This window comes from Gambusia affinis, linkage group LG09, assembly GCF_019740435.1.
Source record: "Gambusia affinis linkage group LG09, SWU_Gaff_1.0, whole genome shotgun sequence".
Taxonomy (NCBI): domain Eukaryota; kingdom Metazoa; phylum Chordata; class Actinopteri; order Cyprinodontiformes; family Poeciliidae; genus Gambusia; species Gambusia affinis.
Window position 1 is genome coordinate 21,784,493 of NC_057876.1, and position 16,956 is coordinate 21,801,448.

A 16,956-nucleotide genomic window follows, 5' to 3' on the forward strand; every position below is an offset into this window, starting at 1 on the left:
ATCAAGGGAATAAACTGAGCGTTACTTCCTGCTTTAAAGTCCACCCGTGGTCACATGTGAGGGTTTCTTGCTGTTGGGTTTTGTCAGAGATTAGAATGAACTTTGCCTCTGTTCCTCTTTACAAAGGAAAGCAGGATCTCTGGTTTTGTCTCATTATGAACTTATAAACTAAAATTATGCATCTTTTCATCTGGTTGGCTTATAATTAAAACGGAGAAGGTGTGCTTTTATGGACAAACTTGCGTTTGGTGGCCGGGCAGGTGAGTCAATACTGGCGTGTTTAACACTAAATGACTGGTAGAAAGGGGAAGTGTCATGAATTTTGAAAACAAAACTTCCTTATGGGTATTTTCTGCCCACTTTTTTTTAAATGCAATTTTTTTTCTCTCGACACAGGAAATGAGGGAAATTATTGGCGTTTATTATCCGAGACATCTTCAGGGTGTAGTCTAAAAGGAAGTAGCCTGGGAGCTGCACTCAGGCAGGCGGTATGCATTGCAGCGGCTCGGAACCAGCTGCCCCCGAACGGACTCCGAGACAGGGCTCCATTGTGGAGCGGCTGTCTCGGTATGGCATGCAGGTCTTGCCCGGAGCCTCCCCGCGTAGGTCGAGGCTGCAGAGGCAGCAAGAAGTCACCGACGGCTCCGCTCCGGAGAGAGAGTCCGTCCCGCCGGTTCTGCGTAGAAAGTACCTGAAGGAGCTTCTCCTGAGCCGGGCTTCCAGCAGCGCAGTGGGGTACTAACAGTTACATCTACTTCGCTTTTGAGAAAATATGTGCTGAGCTGTACTTGAGTCATTTTAAGTATCGCTATTCTTGAGTAACATTTCTGGATTCTCTATCAACTGAACATGTTTTAACCAAAAATTCACAAGACAGACATGCAGATTGTTGGTTACAAACGTTTTTGGTTCGTCTATGTAATTTGTAAATTGAATGCATACCAAATTATCAAATACTTGTTTTAGTCGTGACTTATTGAACGGCTACTTTTAACGTAATATGTTGAAACAGTGCTACTGTTGAGAATAATTTATGGATTTTCTGCCCACTGTGATTTAACTTCACTGAATGGGGAGAAAAACATGATTTTTTTTATTGAAAGAAACTGATTTAGAAAAATAATTTTTTCCTGATATGAATTGTCATTTTCGTCCTTAAAATACTGAATTTTTTTTAGCGGTGATACTTTTATAATTTCTGGGTTGTCTGTGCAGCAGCGGGTTGCTGCAGAGTCTCTCCCCGGACCAGGAGGACTCGGACTGGGCTATGTATCCCATGGAGCACGCCTGGATGCTCCTGGCGGTAGAGGGGAACTACGAAACCATCCTGGACTTCATCTCCGAGGACCCGCAGCTGCTGACCCGGCGGGACTTCATCAGCGGATACTCGGTGCTGCATTGGCTGGCCAAGCGGGGACAGGACGATATCCTGCTGAAGCTGCTGCGGTTCGCGGAGCGTGCGGGCTTTGCGGTGAATGTGAACCTGCGGGGCAGCGGCGGCCTGACCCCGCTGCACGTCGCCAGCATGCAGGGCCAGTTCGCGGTCATCAAGCTGCTGGTCGGGGCTTTCGGCGCCAACGTGGACGCCATGGACTACAACGGGAAGCGGCCGTGGCAGTACCTGCGGGAGGACGCCCCGCTGGAGATGAAGGAGCTGCTGGGCACCTGGGACGAGGAGCACAGCTTCGGCTGTGCGCAAAACTTCAACAAGAACGTCAACAACAACTGCGCTGGCGCAGTGAGCGTGGCCGCATGCGATGAGACGGATGGCGAAGAAACTGAAGAAGTGAGTTTCTTTGACAGAGCCAAGAGAGGCAGCTGGAGGTTCGAGTCTCTGAGGAAGCTGAAATCCTCCTTTTCATTTGTTAGAAGCAAAACTTGAGATAATGCCGCACTTTAATGGGGCAGTGTTCTGTAAAATCAACCTATTTTAAGTTTACATCATGTTATAATATTACTCCCTCATCAAAAACATACCTGGAGTGTTTTGAGAAATCCATTAATCTCCATGGCAACCACTCAGCTGTGGAAAACACCTGTGTGGACCTAGCCCTGCCTTCGAGACACAGCTCCACCTCAGTTTCTTTGTTTATTTCTCCCAGAGCAAGCCTCCATCAGTCTGCACCTTCAGACTAGCCAGCAGCAATTAGCAAACACCTGGTAGAACTTAGCATCTTCTGAGCTCGTTATATGAGCTACTTCTCAAAGCAACAGTAAAAGTGTTGTTAAAGGGGCAGTATGATGTAAAACCAATTATTCTGAGCTTTGTTTTATGTTCCCTCATCAAAAACATAACTGGAGTGTTTTGAGAAATCCTTTAATCTCCATGGCAACCATACAGCTGCACAAAACGCCTGGTTGGACTTAGCTCCGCCTTTGAGGACATAGCTCCCTTCAGAGCTGCAGGTTTTAAGCTTCCACCTCAGAGTGACCCTCCCCACCCACTACTCCCTCACTCAGCTCCTTCAGACTAGTCAGAAGCAGTTGGCAAACACCTGGTAGAACTATGACCTACTTATCAGTGTGAAACTGGTAAAAATATTAGAGGGTTAATAGGAGCCATATTGTGAGGATTTCCTGAAAGCAGAGTTTCTTAAAGAGACAGAGGTCCAATTTCAAGACATTACATTATGAAGTCAAATAACTTGTCATTTGACTTGTACATGATTTTTAGAACTGAAGATAAGGCCATTATCAAAAGATAATGGCACCATGTGCCTGGAAAATACGTAATATTGCTTCTTTAAAATATGTAAACATGCATGGTTTGGTAATTACACCTCTTGAAACATGTAATTACCTTTTGGTGAGAAGTTTTGTTTTTCCTCTAAATGATCGTTAGTTGATAGAAAAACCAAATTAAATTTAATATTTCTACTGATTCATTGTGTTTATGAACAAAAATCAAGTATGTTTTTATTTACTGCTGTCAGATTAGAAAGTCCAGTTACCAAATCATGCACGATGTGCAGTCAAAAATTTACGTTATGGATCTGCTTTTATGCCAAGTTAAAGGTGCTGTTAGTTGGCTTCTAATTGTCCTTAAAATGTGAAGAAAACTTGCATGTTGAATAACTTGCTGCTTTCTCAAACACTTCTAAAACATAAAAGTGTGACAGACTTGCTCAATGACATTTCTTGGTCATACCATTTAAAATCAGCAGGTTTTATCAGAACAAAAACAAAAACGCTTGTAAACATCCAAATGGACCTACTGGGTTTCTGCTGTTCCTCCACACTGAGCACTAACACTTTTCATCTGCTGCTAAATTAAGCAAATTGAATAACTGCTGTGTCAAATTTTAAATAAATGCAAACTTGAAAGAAATAGCAACTTGTTTTTTTATGGGTCTAAGTGTTAGTGCTTTATATTTTAAATAAACGCCTCAGAACATCTAATGCTATAAATAGGTTTGCAGAAGAAATCACTGCAAAATCAAAATCCTGCAAGTATTTTGGGTTGAGTTTCTTGTGCAAATATCTTGGTACACTTGAAATAAGACTTAGCAGCTTACAAATAGGAGCTTGTTTTAAAGAATAAAAGTATTAGTTTAACTTGCAGATTATTTCACAAATAAATGTTTTTAAGTGAAATAATCTGCCAATGGAACTTGAACTTTATCAATAAGAAATTAGACTAACACTTTGCTAAAACGTTGCTTCCAAGTTAGTTTTCTTATTTAAAAAACAAAACAAAAACTAAGATATTTGTACTAGAAATTACTCCACTAACATTTAGTTCAAGTCGTTGCCATGTTGGGTAAAAACAGTTTCACCTTCTTTAAGTAAATATTCCAAATATTTAATGAAAGATTGAGTCAAATGGGGATGTATTTTAAGAACATTGTGACTACAAACGCTGCCTCATGCAGTTACCTACAAAATAATTTAAATTATTTTTATCATCACAATACTGCCACAAAATACCAGTTTTTAGTCCACATCGCCCGCCTTTAAATGCACCTGTTCAATAATTTCTTCTACTTTTACTCCCGTCACTAGAAATCATTTTTCCCACAAACAAACTTCAGATATAGACAAAAGAAGCAACAAAAAAAATTATCTGCATTTCAAATCTGACTTTTTATTGTCAAACACGAAGAAAGCCAGAGTATCTGTACAAAATGAACTCTGCTCCAGATGACGCAACTCCCCCCAAACATCTGGAGGTCGGGACAAACGCCCATGTTTACAGGCCGAGCTTCGTCCTCCTCCAGTGTCTCCTCTTGGAGTTGTACCTGAAAACAAGATGGAAGAAAAGTTCAGTTGAATGTTTACACATTCTTAGTGCTGCTTCAACTCCCCATAACATCATTTTTATGTTATGAAAACATTAATTATTTGTCCTACAGCTGCAGTTTCCTCATCACCAGAGCGGTGAGGAAGAAGAGCGCAACAGGAAGAAGATGCTCTCAGCAGGGTTAATGACAGCACTCTACTGATGATGAGTGCTGTATTTGCAGACCTGCTTTAAATTATAGACTACATGTTTTTCTTCTATCCATTAGTCTGCCAGGTATCACTAAAACTTTAATATAAATCAGGAAAATGGAAACAGAGACCAAAATTAAGACTAACGTTAACAACTGAGCAACATCAACTCTTTTTTTAAATTATAAAATAATTTCAGGTAAATATGAATCAAATAAAGACAACATGCATTCAGTGTTGTCAGTTTGAGCGAGTTTCTACACAATTGGGCTGATTTTGAACATTTAGCGGAAAAGGGAAAATAAAAAAAAAAAAAACAAACAGCTTTTGGGAGTATCGTTAAATTTTATGCTGCTTTTAAAGTGTTCAGAATAATTTTCTAAATAGTGTGTGGCAGAAAAGCACAAAACTTTTAATAAAATGCTGCATTATTTTTTAACTTTTCTTAATTATGTCTGTTCAATCAGAATCTGTTGAATGTGACATAATCACTTATCATAATGGTCATTGGTTAATCAAAAGTCACTATGTGGTATTGTTGTAAGACTAATTACTATTTGAAAGGTCAGAGCATTGAAAACACAAGTCTAGTTGTGTTCAGAGTCGAGTCCCAGTTGGATCTGGTCAGAATCTAATCTGATGCTCACAACATGAATGTTGTCAGAGGTTGAGATTTGGGCTGGAAGTTGTCAGAACTGGAAACCTTGGACACAATAATCACCAGAAAGTGAGCCGAATGATAACTGGACAGCAGAAAGTTTTACTACAGGCTCCACTTTTGAGCGATGCTAACCGACCAGACGCCGTTGGTGTAAGTTGTTTGACAGAAAACAGATCAGTTCTTCACATAGATTGCTTAACTTAGGTGTGTAAGCAAAGTGAATTTGACAAACTCTTTATGCAGGAAAAAAATTGTAATCGTTTGAGTCAATTTTAGAAATAATTAAAATAATGTCATTGCCGTTCAATGTTTGTACAAATCTGAAACCAAAGCCCAACTTTGTGGCTTTGCAGGAATATGAAAAAACATAAAAACTGAATTATGCATCGAAACTCTTCAGTAAATGAATTGTATTTGTACTTTCACGTTGCCTTTGGTAAATAGAAATGTATTTTTGTCCTACCAAATGTGATTGAGGTATTGTACACACACAAGTGTTTTGTGTAAGTTAAGATACTATATCAACATAGTTAACATGTAAATTTGAATGAAGTCAATCTTCATGTAACACTACCAAACAAACTAATACATATTCATTTTACAGTTAAAATTATCTTGGTGCTACTGTTTAAGCTGACATCTTCCTTATCTCTGCTCTTAACAGGAACAGAAAGTCAAGAAAAATAACCGCAGCGCCTGGATTGGCTGCTTTTTAAATGCTAGCCAGTGGCATGCCATACAACAATACATGTAGAGTCAGCTTCTATTTCTTTTGAATATTTCTCATAAGCTCTATCAAAAATACTAGAAATATGCAAATGTTTGTCAAGTAACTTAGGCATATTCCACAGAAACTCTAATACTGAACAAGAAATATGCAGGAGTCCACTGCATTTGGATCGCTTATTTTTGTAAAATATCTTTAGGTTACATGTTTTGTGAGCCTTATTCTAATAACATAAATTGAATAAATTTATGTAAAGAATACACTACTTGATCCAACATTGACACAGTAATACATTGGAAAGTTCTCATTCCATGGGTTCCTGTGATCACTGTTAATCATTTATGTCCACATTGCTGTAGTGACTTGTACGCAGGCACAATATTTAACATTATTAAAGATGTTGGTGTAGATTATTTTCAGGTTGGTACACCATTAAAAACTAAATTGACTGACAGAACCCAGTCAATTTACGCTAGTTTAAGCAGAGTATTTTACTTTCAGATACTAGATCTGGTTGCATTAAGCAATGCTGTGCAGATTAAAAACCAATCCCTTTAGCTCTTTAAGAGTGAAGTTTTATGTTTATAAAGCTGCAGCATCAGAAACACGAAAACTCACCTGATCTTGTTGCCAGTTTTCATTCTGATCCACTGAGGAATCGGCCGGTTCTGTTTCTGCTTCTTGGCCAGAAAGCGCTTGATCCTGAATGTCTTGTGGGACGACTGGAAAATGTAACAGAACCCAGTCAGTAACAGATTTGTATCTAAAGTCTGTACTTCACATCCTTATGATGAATACGTTTCGCATTAGCCAGGGAAAGTTCGGAGCTAGCATACCTAGCACCGTACTTAACAGTTAATTTAACCATGTTATCTGCGTATTTTTCCACAACATACGGACACTTTCTTTATCAATACAATATATATTATTCATTTCAAGTAACAATTATGGATTAAGAGCTTTGTTAAGATGGATGTTTAATGATTTTATATTTACCATTTTCTCCACAATCCTTTTCCCACTATGGCGGTGGTCGAAGAGAAAGACGGACGTGACGTAAGCAACTTTAAACAGTGGGCCTCCTGGAAGCAGCGACACCAAGTGGCCACTGGAGGAAAAGCAGGCGGATTTTATGGCAATTCATAACTTTCGCCACAAATGACAAAAAAAAAAAGACTTTTCAAAATGAAAAGGCAATTTATAAATGTTGACAACTGCATTTTTTACACTAATAGTCTTAGAAATATTTTTTGGTTTTGTTTTCTACCTTTTTTTCTAAAAGTTTCAGGATTTTCTTTATTTTAAAGCCTGAAAACAAGACCAGAATTTTCTTTCAATAAAAGAAATGGAAAACAAAAATTGTATGGTAGGCTTTTTTGTTGTGGATGCACCCTGGACAAGTCACCTGTTCTCCAGCTGTACCATTTTATTTTCAAAAGAAATTATAACATGACAGATTGGTCCATTAAATATGTTTTTACTTTTTTTTTTTTTTTGCATCTCCACATAAGATAGGTTTTTTGATCAAATTTAATACTTAAATGTTTATCAAAAATCTTATGATTTAGGTTTAGCTGCTCAAATGCAAATATCAAATAGTCTATTTAAAGAGTACAGATATTCTTAATCACTTGATATTAAAAATGTTTGTTGTTCAGTAATCAAGACATTAAACAATTTTATCCTTAAATTATTCCTTAATATATATATATATGTGTGTTAACATTAGTGCTCAGAAAAACAAAAGTTGAGATGGAAAACGGTGCAAAGTAAAAACAGAGACAGACTTCAGCAAGTATTTTTATTTCTAGGCAGAGATTGTGTAATTTTATTAGTATTAACAGCAAATATGTGATCCAATGTTTTGATCAGTTCACAAAAATTAATATTTAAGTTGATTCTGAGTTAGAAAAGGGGGGGAAGGTCACAAGTTGATCCCTCTGACTAAGAAGTCTTCATGCAAGCATAGATATCACATGGCAGTATGGTCAGAAATGGCTTTCTCCTCCATCAGTTGCGTAAAAATCCCAGAGTAAAATAGTAGGTTATATTATTTAGTACAAACCATAAACCACAGTGCGTCCAAAATGTTCACACAACCATGTTGAAACGCAGGCCAGAATAAACCTTTTAAAAATGTTTTTCATCCTTAATGTGACATATATCTTGTACAATTCAAAAGAAAAACCTGAGGATAAACTAAAATTATGTTGAAAAGAATCTTCATTTGACAACAATTACAGTAAATCTGATTAACCTGAAAAACGCTCAGCCTCCAACCTTCAGGAAAAATACCACAATTTAAAAGTGTATAGTTGGCACAAAACAACTCAGTACATCACCAAAATGGTGAAACATGGTGGTGGCTGCATCAGGATGTGGGAACAGAGTTTTGCTAAAGCAGATTAAATTATAAACAGACCCAAACTACAGACAATTCTGGCAGAAAACCTTCAAATATCAGCTTGACGGCTGAAAAGAAATTTTATTTACCAACATCATAGTCAAGACATCCGTCCAAATGAACAAAAATGCTTCAGGGTGTGAAAATTTAAGTTTCGGAACGGCCTAAATAAAGGCCAGAATTAATACTGACATCTTTATGGTCATCTGAAGAGCGTTGTGGAGATCTGGAGGTAGAGTACGCAAATATTGCCAAGTCAAGATGTGGAAGGAGGACAAACTCTATAAAAACATAAAAGGAAAGCTGAAAATAAATTAGATGTTTCAACAGCTGCAGTGTGTAACTTATATATATATATGTAAATATATATATATATATATATATATATATATATATATATATATATATATGTATGTTAAAACTGTCAGCATGTTGTGACAGTTTGTCATGAGACAGATAATCTGTGAAAAGATTGATTTCCTTCACCTCCTCTCTAAACTACTACTGCCATCTAAAGAAACACAACAGTCCTGACAAAAATCAACCAATCAGAGCCAGGAGGAGGGTCTTGGCGCTGTCAGTCAACCTCGGGTACACGCTACTAAATGTGATAATGGCGGAGAAACAATTTACAGTTACAGGAAAACTGTTTATCTGCCGTTAATGGTGGCAATGCTAACTAGCTTTAGCATTCATGACTGATTGACAGCGCTAAGACCCGCCTCCTGGCTCTGATTGGTTGTTTCTAGTTACCACTGGGAGAAGGCAAAGGAGCTCAAATTTCATAGATGATCTTTAGCACATCAAACCGTCACGACATGGTGACAGTTTCAACAAACATCTAAAAAATATCTATTGTTTATAAATGTTACATACTGCAGCTTTAATGGTTATTGGAGCTTTTTTTTATGTTGCATAAACTCGATTACTACGACTGCTGTTGCATTATACAGGAAATATGCCACGTTAAAGTTAAAAATATAATATTTGTCAGAACAACCTGTAATTTCTCTCTGGGTGTGTGGACTTCTGGGAACCACTGTAGTTTCTACACAACAGTGGATTTTCTGTCTCTGCGTGGAGTGGGGGACAGTGTGTGAAAGTTAAGATCTAAAGCTGACAGAAGAGATTATTTTTGCACATTCTGATCTAAATGAACGAGCTAACAGATGTTTGCGGTGAAACCCTTTCCCTCAGGACCAACATTAACGATGTGAGGCCACTGTGAGATTTCATGGTCCCAGTGAAGCTTCGGCGTTACCCTCTGCGCCCTGCAACTGCACTCTTACAAACCGTTGCCTCTCGTAACGAAAAAAAACAAACAAACAGGATCTCAACGAGGCTCTGAGAGGCTCAACTCCCTGCCTCCACCGGGACTGGAGCCACTGCAGCCCCCCTTGCCATGTTAGCGCTGCGTGTTAGCGCTGCATGTTAGCGCTGCGGGGTCACGCTGAGCCTCGCAGGCCTTTTCACCAAACTTAAAAAGCCCCAGAACCAGAAACCCGCTCAGTCCTCCCCTCTGTCGGCCGCCTTCTTGTTGTCGGAGTCGGGTTTTCTGTCGGCGGAGCCGGAGTCGGCGCCGCCTCCGGTGGTGCGGTGGCGGCTCCGGGCCCCCGGTTGGTACAGCTGAATGGCAGGCCGGTCCTGACAGAAAAACAGAAACACAAACTTAAAAAATAGTTTCAAAATGTTCGTCATGGTGTTGCAATAATCAATTAAATTGCATGATAAATTAAAATTAATGCGATAATTTCCATTCTGATGAATAATATTTGTTTACAAAGACTTCCTAATCCATTTTAATTGTTGTTTTGTTTATTTTGGATATTTAAAATGTCTTCCAGTTCCAGTGTTAAATGTTCATTAGAATTTAAAGTTTATTGATCTCTGATCATTTGTTCCTGCACTATGTTACTTGAAAATGGTCTCCAAACAACAAAACATGGCGCTCTAAAACCCAGCTGCTCCTACCTTATTACGAACTCTCTCTCTTTTACTGCTCTCCTCCTTCCTGTTCTCTCTGGCCGGTTTCTCCATCTTATCGGCGTCTGCAGAGTTCTCGCTCCTCCTCTTCTCCATCGCCTTCTCCTTTCTGATCTCCTCCTCTCGTTTTCTGGACGTGTTCTCTCCGTCCTGCTGCTCCCGCCGTCTCCGCCGTTCCTCGTCCTGCCGTCGGATGCGCTCCTTCTCCCTCAGCCGTCGTTCCCTCTCCTTCTCACGGTCCAGGTCGCGCTCCCTGAACTCCTTCCGCCCGTCTTCGTTCCCTCTGCCAAGTAAAAATAATTTTTTAAAAACCACTTCCTGTTTTAGTGGTTGCAGTTTGAACCAGTGATGTTCAATAACACCGATTTCCTTTCCCATCCAATACTGAGTAAAACTGAAGCTGGGATTACCGATACCGATACTGATACCAATACCGATACCGATCCGATGCTTTGTGCAGAAACAAGTGTTGCAAATCAAATCTTGGCTCCATAAAAATAACTCGATGTACTCTAACGTTTTGATTTTAAGTTCTGAACTACATTGAGGTAGCAGCTTCACTGACTATAGCTGGGTTATTTTAACAACAGCAGAAAATCATACAAAATGTTTGAAAATGGTGTTACAAACCAAAAATGAAAAAGAAAATTAGTAAAGTAATAATCCTACTGAAATAAATTCTTGTTTCATTTTTAGGAGCTACTACAAAATGAAAGCTGAAAAATCTTCAAGTTTGACATTTTTATGATCTGAACACTGGGCAATGCCAGGCCGAAGGAAAAGTACCTGTTTCATTTAGGCAACATCTCAGTAATTTAGTTACTTTCTAACATATCTTGTTCAGATACAGCATCTCAACTGACTGAAGTATTGAAAGTATTGATACTTGGATTTGGGAATTGATCTTAAAGCATAAATGTTTGGTCTCAGAAGCATCGATATTTCAGTATCAATTCGCACATCACTAGTTTGAACTCGGCGAATTCACAGAAACGAGTGAAGACACTGACTTTCTTTCTCGCTCCTCCTTATTTTCAAAGTTCGGCCTCCTCCTGTGGTCGGCGCCGCCGGACGCTCTGTCCTCTCTGTGCGGCTTCTCTGGTTTCTTGAATTTCTCTTTGGGTTTCTCAGAATCGCCGTCATCGCTTTTGTCTGGCTTCTTCAGGAGCTGAAATTAAAATAAATAAAATAAAACACCCTGGAAATGACGCAGATTTAGAAACGGCTCTGACATTCTGCAACACAAACCTTAATTTTTGGTTCTTCTTTAGTCTGGTCCTTGTCTTTGTTCTCCAAAGGCTTCTCCAGTCTCTTCATCTTCTCCGCCTCTTTTCTCTTCTTCCGCTCTTCCTCCCTCCATTTGCGGCGCTCTTCGTCACGCAGACGCTTCCGCTCAAGCTCTCTCCTCCTTCTCTCCTCCTTCTTCTCCTCCCTCAGTCTCTGAACAGCAAGACATTAAGACAGATGTTAACAAACCTAAACAAAACAGCATGGACCATTTTTTATGTATTTCCTATCAACCACAACGGCTCATTGGTTGATTTTTTTGAGTTGATCCAATGAAATCTCTGTAAAAATGTCTCTAGCTAAATTTCTTTGTCACAGTTAGTTATAGTTTTCCCCATCAAGTGCAGTTATTTATTTATTTATTTAAGGTATCAAAAATGTTTTCTGAATTTTAGTTTTGGTTATACTTCGAAACAATTTAAACGACGACTGAAAAGATGCAGGCAGAAGATCAAGGTTTTTCCCACACATCAAATTAAATAAAATAAAATTATTATTCAATTAAATTATTACACCTTCATAAATCATTACAATAAAACTTGTTATACACAAAGCACTAAACAGACACATAAAAGAAAAAAACAATCCAAAACAAATATAACACAATTTTAAGTTATTTACCATGGTAACCATTAAATATTTTCTTTCTTGTAAATTTTTTAAACTACACTTTTCATAACTTAACTCCAATAACAGTCAAATATTTTCTTTATTTATCTCTTTTTTAGCCTGTTTTGTAAATTTACAAACTTGTCACAAATCATAGTTGGATTCACATAATGTAAAAGAAAATCTTCACACCCCTACTGGCAGTAAACCTAAGTTTGCTCCAAACATTAATTACATTATTTTGTAATAAACCAAATTATTAACTTTCACGACAGCAGATTTAGTAAACAGTGGATTTGTTCAGACGGATTAAAGTCTATTAGTATTAAATTTGTTTAAAATAATTACTCTCTTCCTTGTCGGCTGTTTCTTTTTATTTTAACTCTTTGAAGCAACAACATTTCATATAAATAATAAGGATAGTCTGAATTTATGTTTCATATTTATTAAATATTAGTTTTTTTCTGCTTAATAAATACATTAATCATTTGAAACTCTATTTGGCTCATCTTTGTTTGTTATTAAAATGTATTTGATGCTCTGAAACATATTTCTAGTTAAGTTTACCTGTTTATTCTTCAGGAAGTCCAGAAGAGGAGTTGTTCTTTTGGCTAGAAAGAGAAAAATCTTCTTAAATTATTTTATTTTTTAATGTGCAGCTGCCATATTTACAGTGAAGCAGCAAACGTAAACAAACCTTCAAGTTCCTTCGATCTTGCCTCGATCTCCTCTAGCAGAGTCTCTGGTGTGGATGTCAGCTTCTCTCCATCTCCATTGTAATATTCAAGAAACCTTTTATAATCAGGGTCTAAAAGAAAATTTAAATAATACAAATAAGCACAACCACAGTAAAAAAAGAAAAAGAAAAAACAGGAGGTAAGAAAAGAAAATAGCTCTTGAAAGATAAATGTAAAAAATTGTGGCATCATCAGTTTTTCTATAATGGCAATTATTTGCTATTTCTGTTCAAACTGTTTGGAAGTTCTGCCAGGAAAATCTGCTTTCTGTCCGACCATCACAAACGTAAATTTTCTGAGACTTTAACTGTGTTCTTGAAGGGTTTTGGCAACAAGGTAGCCTCTGTGTTGGTCTGGTGTGAAACGAAGGATGCTTATGAGAATGACCGCTACATGCCTGTTGTAAAGTAAGGTAGAGGATTTGTCATGCTGTGGGACTCTTAAAATCTGACAGAAAACTAATTTTTGCTGATTATTTGGAGACATAAAAACAGACTAATTTAGACTAATTTCACACATTTACAAGAAACAAATTGGGATAATTTCAGATGATGAATTTACAGAATGTTTATTTTTCTACAATTTTCCATGATTAAAGGGATAAATTTACAATATTAAAATAAAAGGTATTCTACGACATTGCAGAGTCAGACATTTCTAAGAAAAAAATCTCTTCAATTTATTTGAAAATTTTCAGAAATTACAAAAGTAAAAGTCAAAAATCTCATAAAATTGAGGTGGTAAACGTCGGGGATGACTATGTGGATATAAGAAGCACATCCGAGCTCTTATCCTGTACCAGAAAAACTGTAACTTCTTTCTAGCAAATCTACAACTTTTCAAAACCAGAGATGTAAAAATCACATGTCTACAAGGTTTTTCCTTGTAGTTATGTGAAATTAATCTAAAACATTTTAGAGTTTTATGGCATAATTTTACTCTGAACCGCTTTTTTCCCTTTTCTTTTATCTACAGTGGCCCTAATACTCCATCACAGAATTAATCTTATATTTTTATAAATAGGTTTAAAATTGTGTACCAACTAAAACACTAAATATAACATTACATAGTCTAGACAGTGGAATTGGTTGTTTGTAACTTTATATCTTAATTGCAAAGAGTACTTAAGACTGTAGTTATGATATATACATGATTATAGCTGAAAGGTTGTACCTGCTGAGCATTAATCTAAATAAAAACAGAAAGTGTCAAAACTATTCAAACTTTACTGCAGTTGGATTAATTGAAAGGTTATTTGCTTTTTGTCTGTAACATTTTAATTTGTATATGTGAAGCCCAGGGTTAATTTATAGAAGAAAGAACCCGATCATAATAAATTGTGGTGCTCCTAAGCCTGATCTGCTACAGATGTTTTAAAGAAACCCTGGGTAAATTAAATTTGTGTATTGGTTTACCAATCAGATTAAAAAAGTGAAAAAAAAAAAATTCACCTTCAGCAATTGTTCCACATTTTGAGTCCTTCTTCTTATTTCTTTTCTTGGCGGTTTTCTGGAAAGGTGCGAACTCCACAATGGCTGGATACTCCTGTCCTATTAAAAAACACACATAGACAAAAATGATGCATAGCCTCGACTCTTTGGTAAACTTTCTTAAGTAATTTTTCCCAGTCTTACCTCTGTTATCTATGAACACATATCCATCAAATCGATCCCTGAAGAGAACGATGTCCTCCTGATTTTTGAAACTGATGTAAGCCCTTGCGAAGAGATGTGGGAAAAGGCTGAGAAAATAAAGAATGTTTAGTAAAATAAGCAAGTTATTATATATTTTTATGACCAGAGGAGGCTTGACAGAAGGAAGTACCTGGTGTCGTTGGAGAAAAACTCCATGTAGTCCACTTCTGGAAGAGGTTGCAGCTGCTCCTCCAGCTCCTCTTTAGTCAGACTTGGAGGTAATCTTCTGATCACAATCTAGAACATTTTAGTTTGAATGCAATTGATCATAAACTTCATAATTACTCATAAACTGCTATAAAGTATAACTTAATATGCTATTTAAAATGTTCACATCTTATCTAGATATAAAAATACAACATGATAAACATCATAGTGTTATTTTTTTTAAACTATACAAGCGCTAAACCGACTGCTTGTAGCAACAATAGCTCTGTTAGCAACTTCTACCTTTGTCATGGCCTCTTTCTTCTCCTTACACTTCTCCGTCTTCTCTCCATCTTCACATTTTATTTCCACTCTCCTGTCTTTCGGTCGAGTGTTTTCTTTGTCTTCCTTCATAGTTAAAAGGTTACGGTGTTTCTTTTCATCTCAGCCAACAGACTTGTTTACTTTTTTCCAAGTTAGCCAGCTTGTAGCAACCGACCTGACCAACTTCCTCTCTAACGGCTAAACTAGCGATTCAAAGTCACCGCCACCAGGGGAAGCTAAAGCTTTATTTCACTGATTTTCTTTCTCCCATTTGTTTCCTATTATTTTAACTCCGATCTTTCTTTTTAATTGAATTTTGCAGAAAAATACACAAATTTGAGCAGTTTCCGCTTTAATGTAGTTTCTAAATAAAAGCCCAACAACAATAAATGAGTGTGTGAAGCATTTTTATTTTTTTATAAGAACGAGAATTTGATGTAGACGTGTGCCTTATATACCAAAACAAAAATATATCAAACAAATTCAACTTATGAATTAACTTTTTTATTTAAAATTCATTGCTATGTTTTGTCTGTGTGGGATGTATATTGAGAGTCCCACACTCCTTCCAGCAGGGGGCGGATACGCACATTTAAACGTTGCTTGATAACTGTCATAAAAAAAGAGGATTCTTGATGCTTTGATTTTGAAAAGTTCATACCGGAAATCATTCCTTCTGGTTACGGAAGTCGGAGCAGAGCGGACGACATTTTGTTAGCAGCGTTAGCATAATAGACAGATTTTCCTGATATTTTTGGAGGACTTTTGTCCTCGCTGCTTCTTCTTTGTTTCTGGTTGTTACGGAAGTAACGGAAGATGTGGTATGAAATCCTCCCCGCCTTCGGCCTCATGACAGCCTGCATGATCATGCCGGGCATTGTGACCACACACATCCATAAGTTCACTAACGGAGGAAAGGTGAAGGGTGACTCTGACCGATGCTGCTGTCTGGCAGCTAATATCTGCCTTAATTTGTGTGACTGCAACTGTTTTATCCCCGTGCAGGAGAAAAGGGTCGCCCGGAGTCCGTGGCAGTGGCATCTGATGGAGAGGGACAAGAGAGTGTCGGGGACGGATCAGTACTTTAACTCCAAGGTGAATCTGTTTTAAATCAAAAAGATCAGTAAAACGAAGAAAATTGTTTATTTACGTGCTTTTATTATCTGGTAGATGTTTGGAAAAAGTCCAATAAGCCACACAAAGACTTGGCAGCTAACAATTTGAACCAGATATTTGCATACACTATTTAAAATGACAATGCATATCAGGCAATGTAATTGAATACGTTGTGTTGAAACTCTAGGTGTATTTGAGACGTTTTAGGATTTAAAATTGGGGTGAGTTTCTTTAAAAACTTGCAAACCCGGACAGTTTTATTGCTATTTAACATTTACTATATGATAATTTACCTCCAGTTCTGCATCAACGCTTATCAGTCAAATATAACCAAAGTTATATCATAAGTGTAAGAAATAATTATCCTCACAGTTAGTGAAAGAAGTTTCTTTAATTTGTGAAAATGGGGAAAAATCCTCAATGACCAGTGTTGCTGTACTTTACTGGGTTAATCAACTCTGAGCTCTAACTTTTAGATTTTACAAACTAAAATAACTTAATTTTCTTTTTTGTACAAATCTTTATATTATCTGGTGAATTGTACAACATTTCATTTACAGTTGGAGAGAATTAACTGAAATGTTTTTGGTTCAGGAAGATCCAAAATTATGTGTAGATTTTATGTGATTGAAGTCAAACCTATAGTTTTCCTATCAATATTACTAAAACTGTAGCTCAATAACATTTTTTCTGACTTTTTCCTTTGCAGGGACTCGAGAACATCAAGTAATTGAGGATTATGAAGAGCAGAAACATCCATGTTGTAAATTAAATATATAAATGTCTTTTAAAAATCACTTGTGATTAAACTGTTCCTCACTGGAAGTGTTTTGTTT

General features: G+C 37.1%; 4 protein-coding genes and 1 non-coding gene across 6 annotated transcripts; 2 read left to right on the top strand and 3 right to left on the bottom strand.

Moving 5' to 3' along the window:
* Positions 1-47: 47 nt before the first annotated feature.
* Positions 48-3,450, top strand: sowahd (sosondowah ankyrin repeat domain family d). Of its 2 annotated transcripts, none has more exons than XM_044127840.1 (3): positions 48-260; positions 397-735; positions 1,219-3,450. In XM_044127840.1, exons 2-3 carry the CDS (start codon positions 491-493, stop codon positions 1,880-1,882), a joined length of 909 nt encoding a protein of 302 aa, XP_043983775.1. In that variant the 5' UTR covers positions 48-260; positions 397-490; the 3' UTR covers positions 1,883-3,450. The 2 variants fall into 2 exon arrangements, with proteins under 2 accessions (XP_043983775.1, XP_043983773.1); XM_044127838.1 differs by having other exon boundaries at positions 1,216-3,449.
* Positions 3,451-4,064: 614 nt separating this feature from the next.
* Positions 4,065-6,914, bottom strand: rpl39 (ribosomal protein L39). Its single transcript, XM_044127842.1, has 3 exons — positions 6,816-6,914; positions 6,438-6,541; positions 4,065-4,238 (listed from the first exon to the last, which is right to left on the bottom strand). Exons 1-3 carry the CDS (start codon positions 6,816-6,818, stop codon positions 4,190-4,192), a joined length of 156 nt encoding a protein of 51 aa, XP_043983777.1. The 5' UTR covers positions 6,819-6,914; the 3' UTR covers positions 4,065-4,189.
* On the bottom strand, positions 4,336-4,472 carry LOC122837655. The gene has a single exon (XR_006371808.1). It is a non-coding gene; the product is annotated as a small nucleolar RNA SNORA69 (small nucleolar RNA).
* Positions 6,915-7,606: 692 nt separating the features above from the next.
* On the bottom strand, positions 7,607-15,336 carry upf3b (UPF3B regulator of nonsense mediated mRNA decay). Its single transcript, XM_044127845.1, has 10 exons — positions 14,984-15,336; positions 14,664-14,770; positions 14,474-14,580; positions 14,291-14,389; positions 12,800-12,910; positions 12,670-12,713; positions 11,455-11,646; positions 11,217-11,374; positions 10,195-10,489; positions 7,607-9,867 (listed from the first exon to the last, which is right to left on the bottom strand). The coding sequence occupies exons 1-10, from the start codon at positions 15,092-15,094 to the stop codon at positions 9,730-9,732; spliced, it is 1,362 nt and encodes a 453-aa protein (XP_043983780.1). The 5' UTR covers positions 15,095-15,336; the 3' UTR covers positions 7,607-9,729.
* Positions 15,337-15,654: 318 nt separating this feature from the next.
* On the top strand, positions 15,655-16,945 carry ndufa1 (NADH:ubiquinone oxidoreductase subunit A1). Its single transcript, XM_044127854.1, has 3 exons — positions 15,655-15,922; positions 16,010-16,099; positions 16,830-16,945. Exons 1-3 carry the CDS (start codon positions 15,821-15,823, stop codon positions 16,848-16,850), a joined length of 213 nt encoding a protein of 70 aa, XP_043983789.1. The 5' UTR covers positions 15,655-15,820; the 3' UTR covers positions 16,851-16,945.
* Positions 16,946-16,956: the final 11 nt, after the last annotated feature.

Coding starts and splice junctions, on each gene's coding strand:
- sowahd (XM_044127838.1), top strand. CDS start 491: ATGCATTGCAGCGGCTCGGAACCAGCTGCCCCCGAACGGACTCCGAGA. Junction 736..1,215: donor GCTTCCAGCAGCGCAGTGGG/GTACTAACAGTT, acceptor TTGTCTGTGCAG/CAGCGGGTTGCTGCAGAGTC.
- rpl39 (XM_044127842.1), bottom strand. Junction 4,239..6,437: donor AAAACTGGCAACAAGATCAG/GTGAGTTTTCGT, acceptor TCTTGTTTTCAG/GTACAACTCCAAGAGGAGAC.
- ndufa1 (XM_044127854.1), top strand. CDS start 15,821: ATGTGGTATGAAATCCTCCCCGCCTTCGGCCTCATGACAGCCTGCATG. Junction 15,923..16,009: donor AGTTCACTAACGGAGGAAAG/GTGAAGGGTGAC, acceptor ATCCCCGTGCAG/GAGAAAAGGGTCGCCCGGAG. Junction 16,100..16,829: donor ATCAGTACTTTAACTCCAAG/GTGAATCTGTTT, acceptor TTTCCTTTGCAG/GGACTCGAGAACATCAAGTA.
- upf3b (XM_044127845.1), bottom strand. CDS start 15,094: ATGAAGGAAGACAAAGAAAACACTCGACCGAAAGACAGGAGAGTGGAA. Junction 14,771..14,983: donor AGAAAGAGGCCATGACAAAG/GTAGAAGTTGCT, acceptor AAAATGTTCTAG/ATTGTGATCAGAAGATTACC. Junction 11,375..11,454: donor AAGAAGAACCAAAAATTAAG/GTTTGTGTTGCA, acceptor TTTTAATTTCAG/CTCCTGAAGAAGCCAGACAA.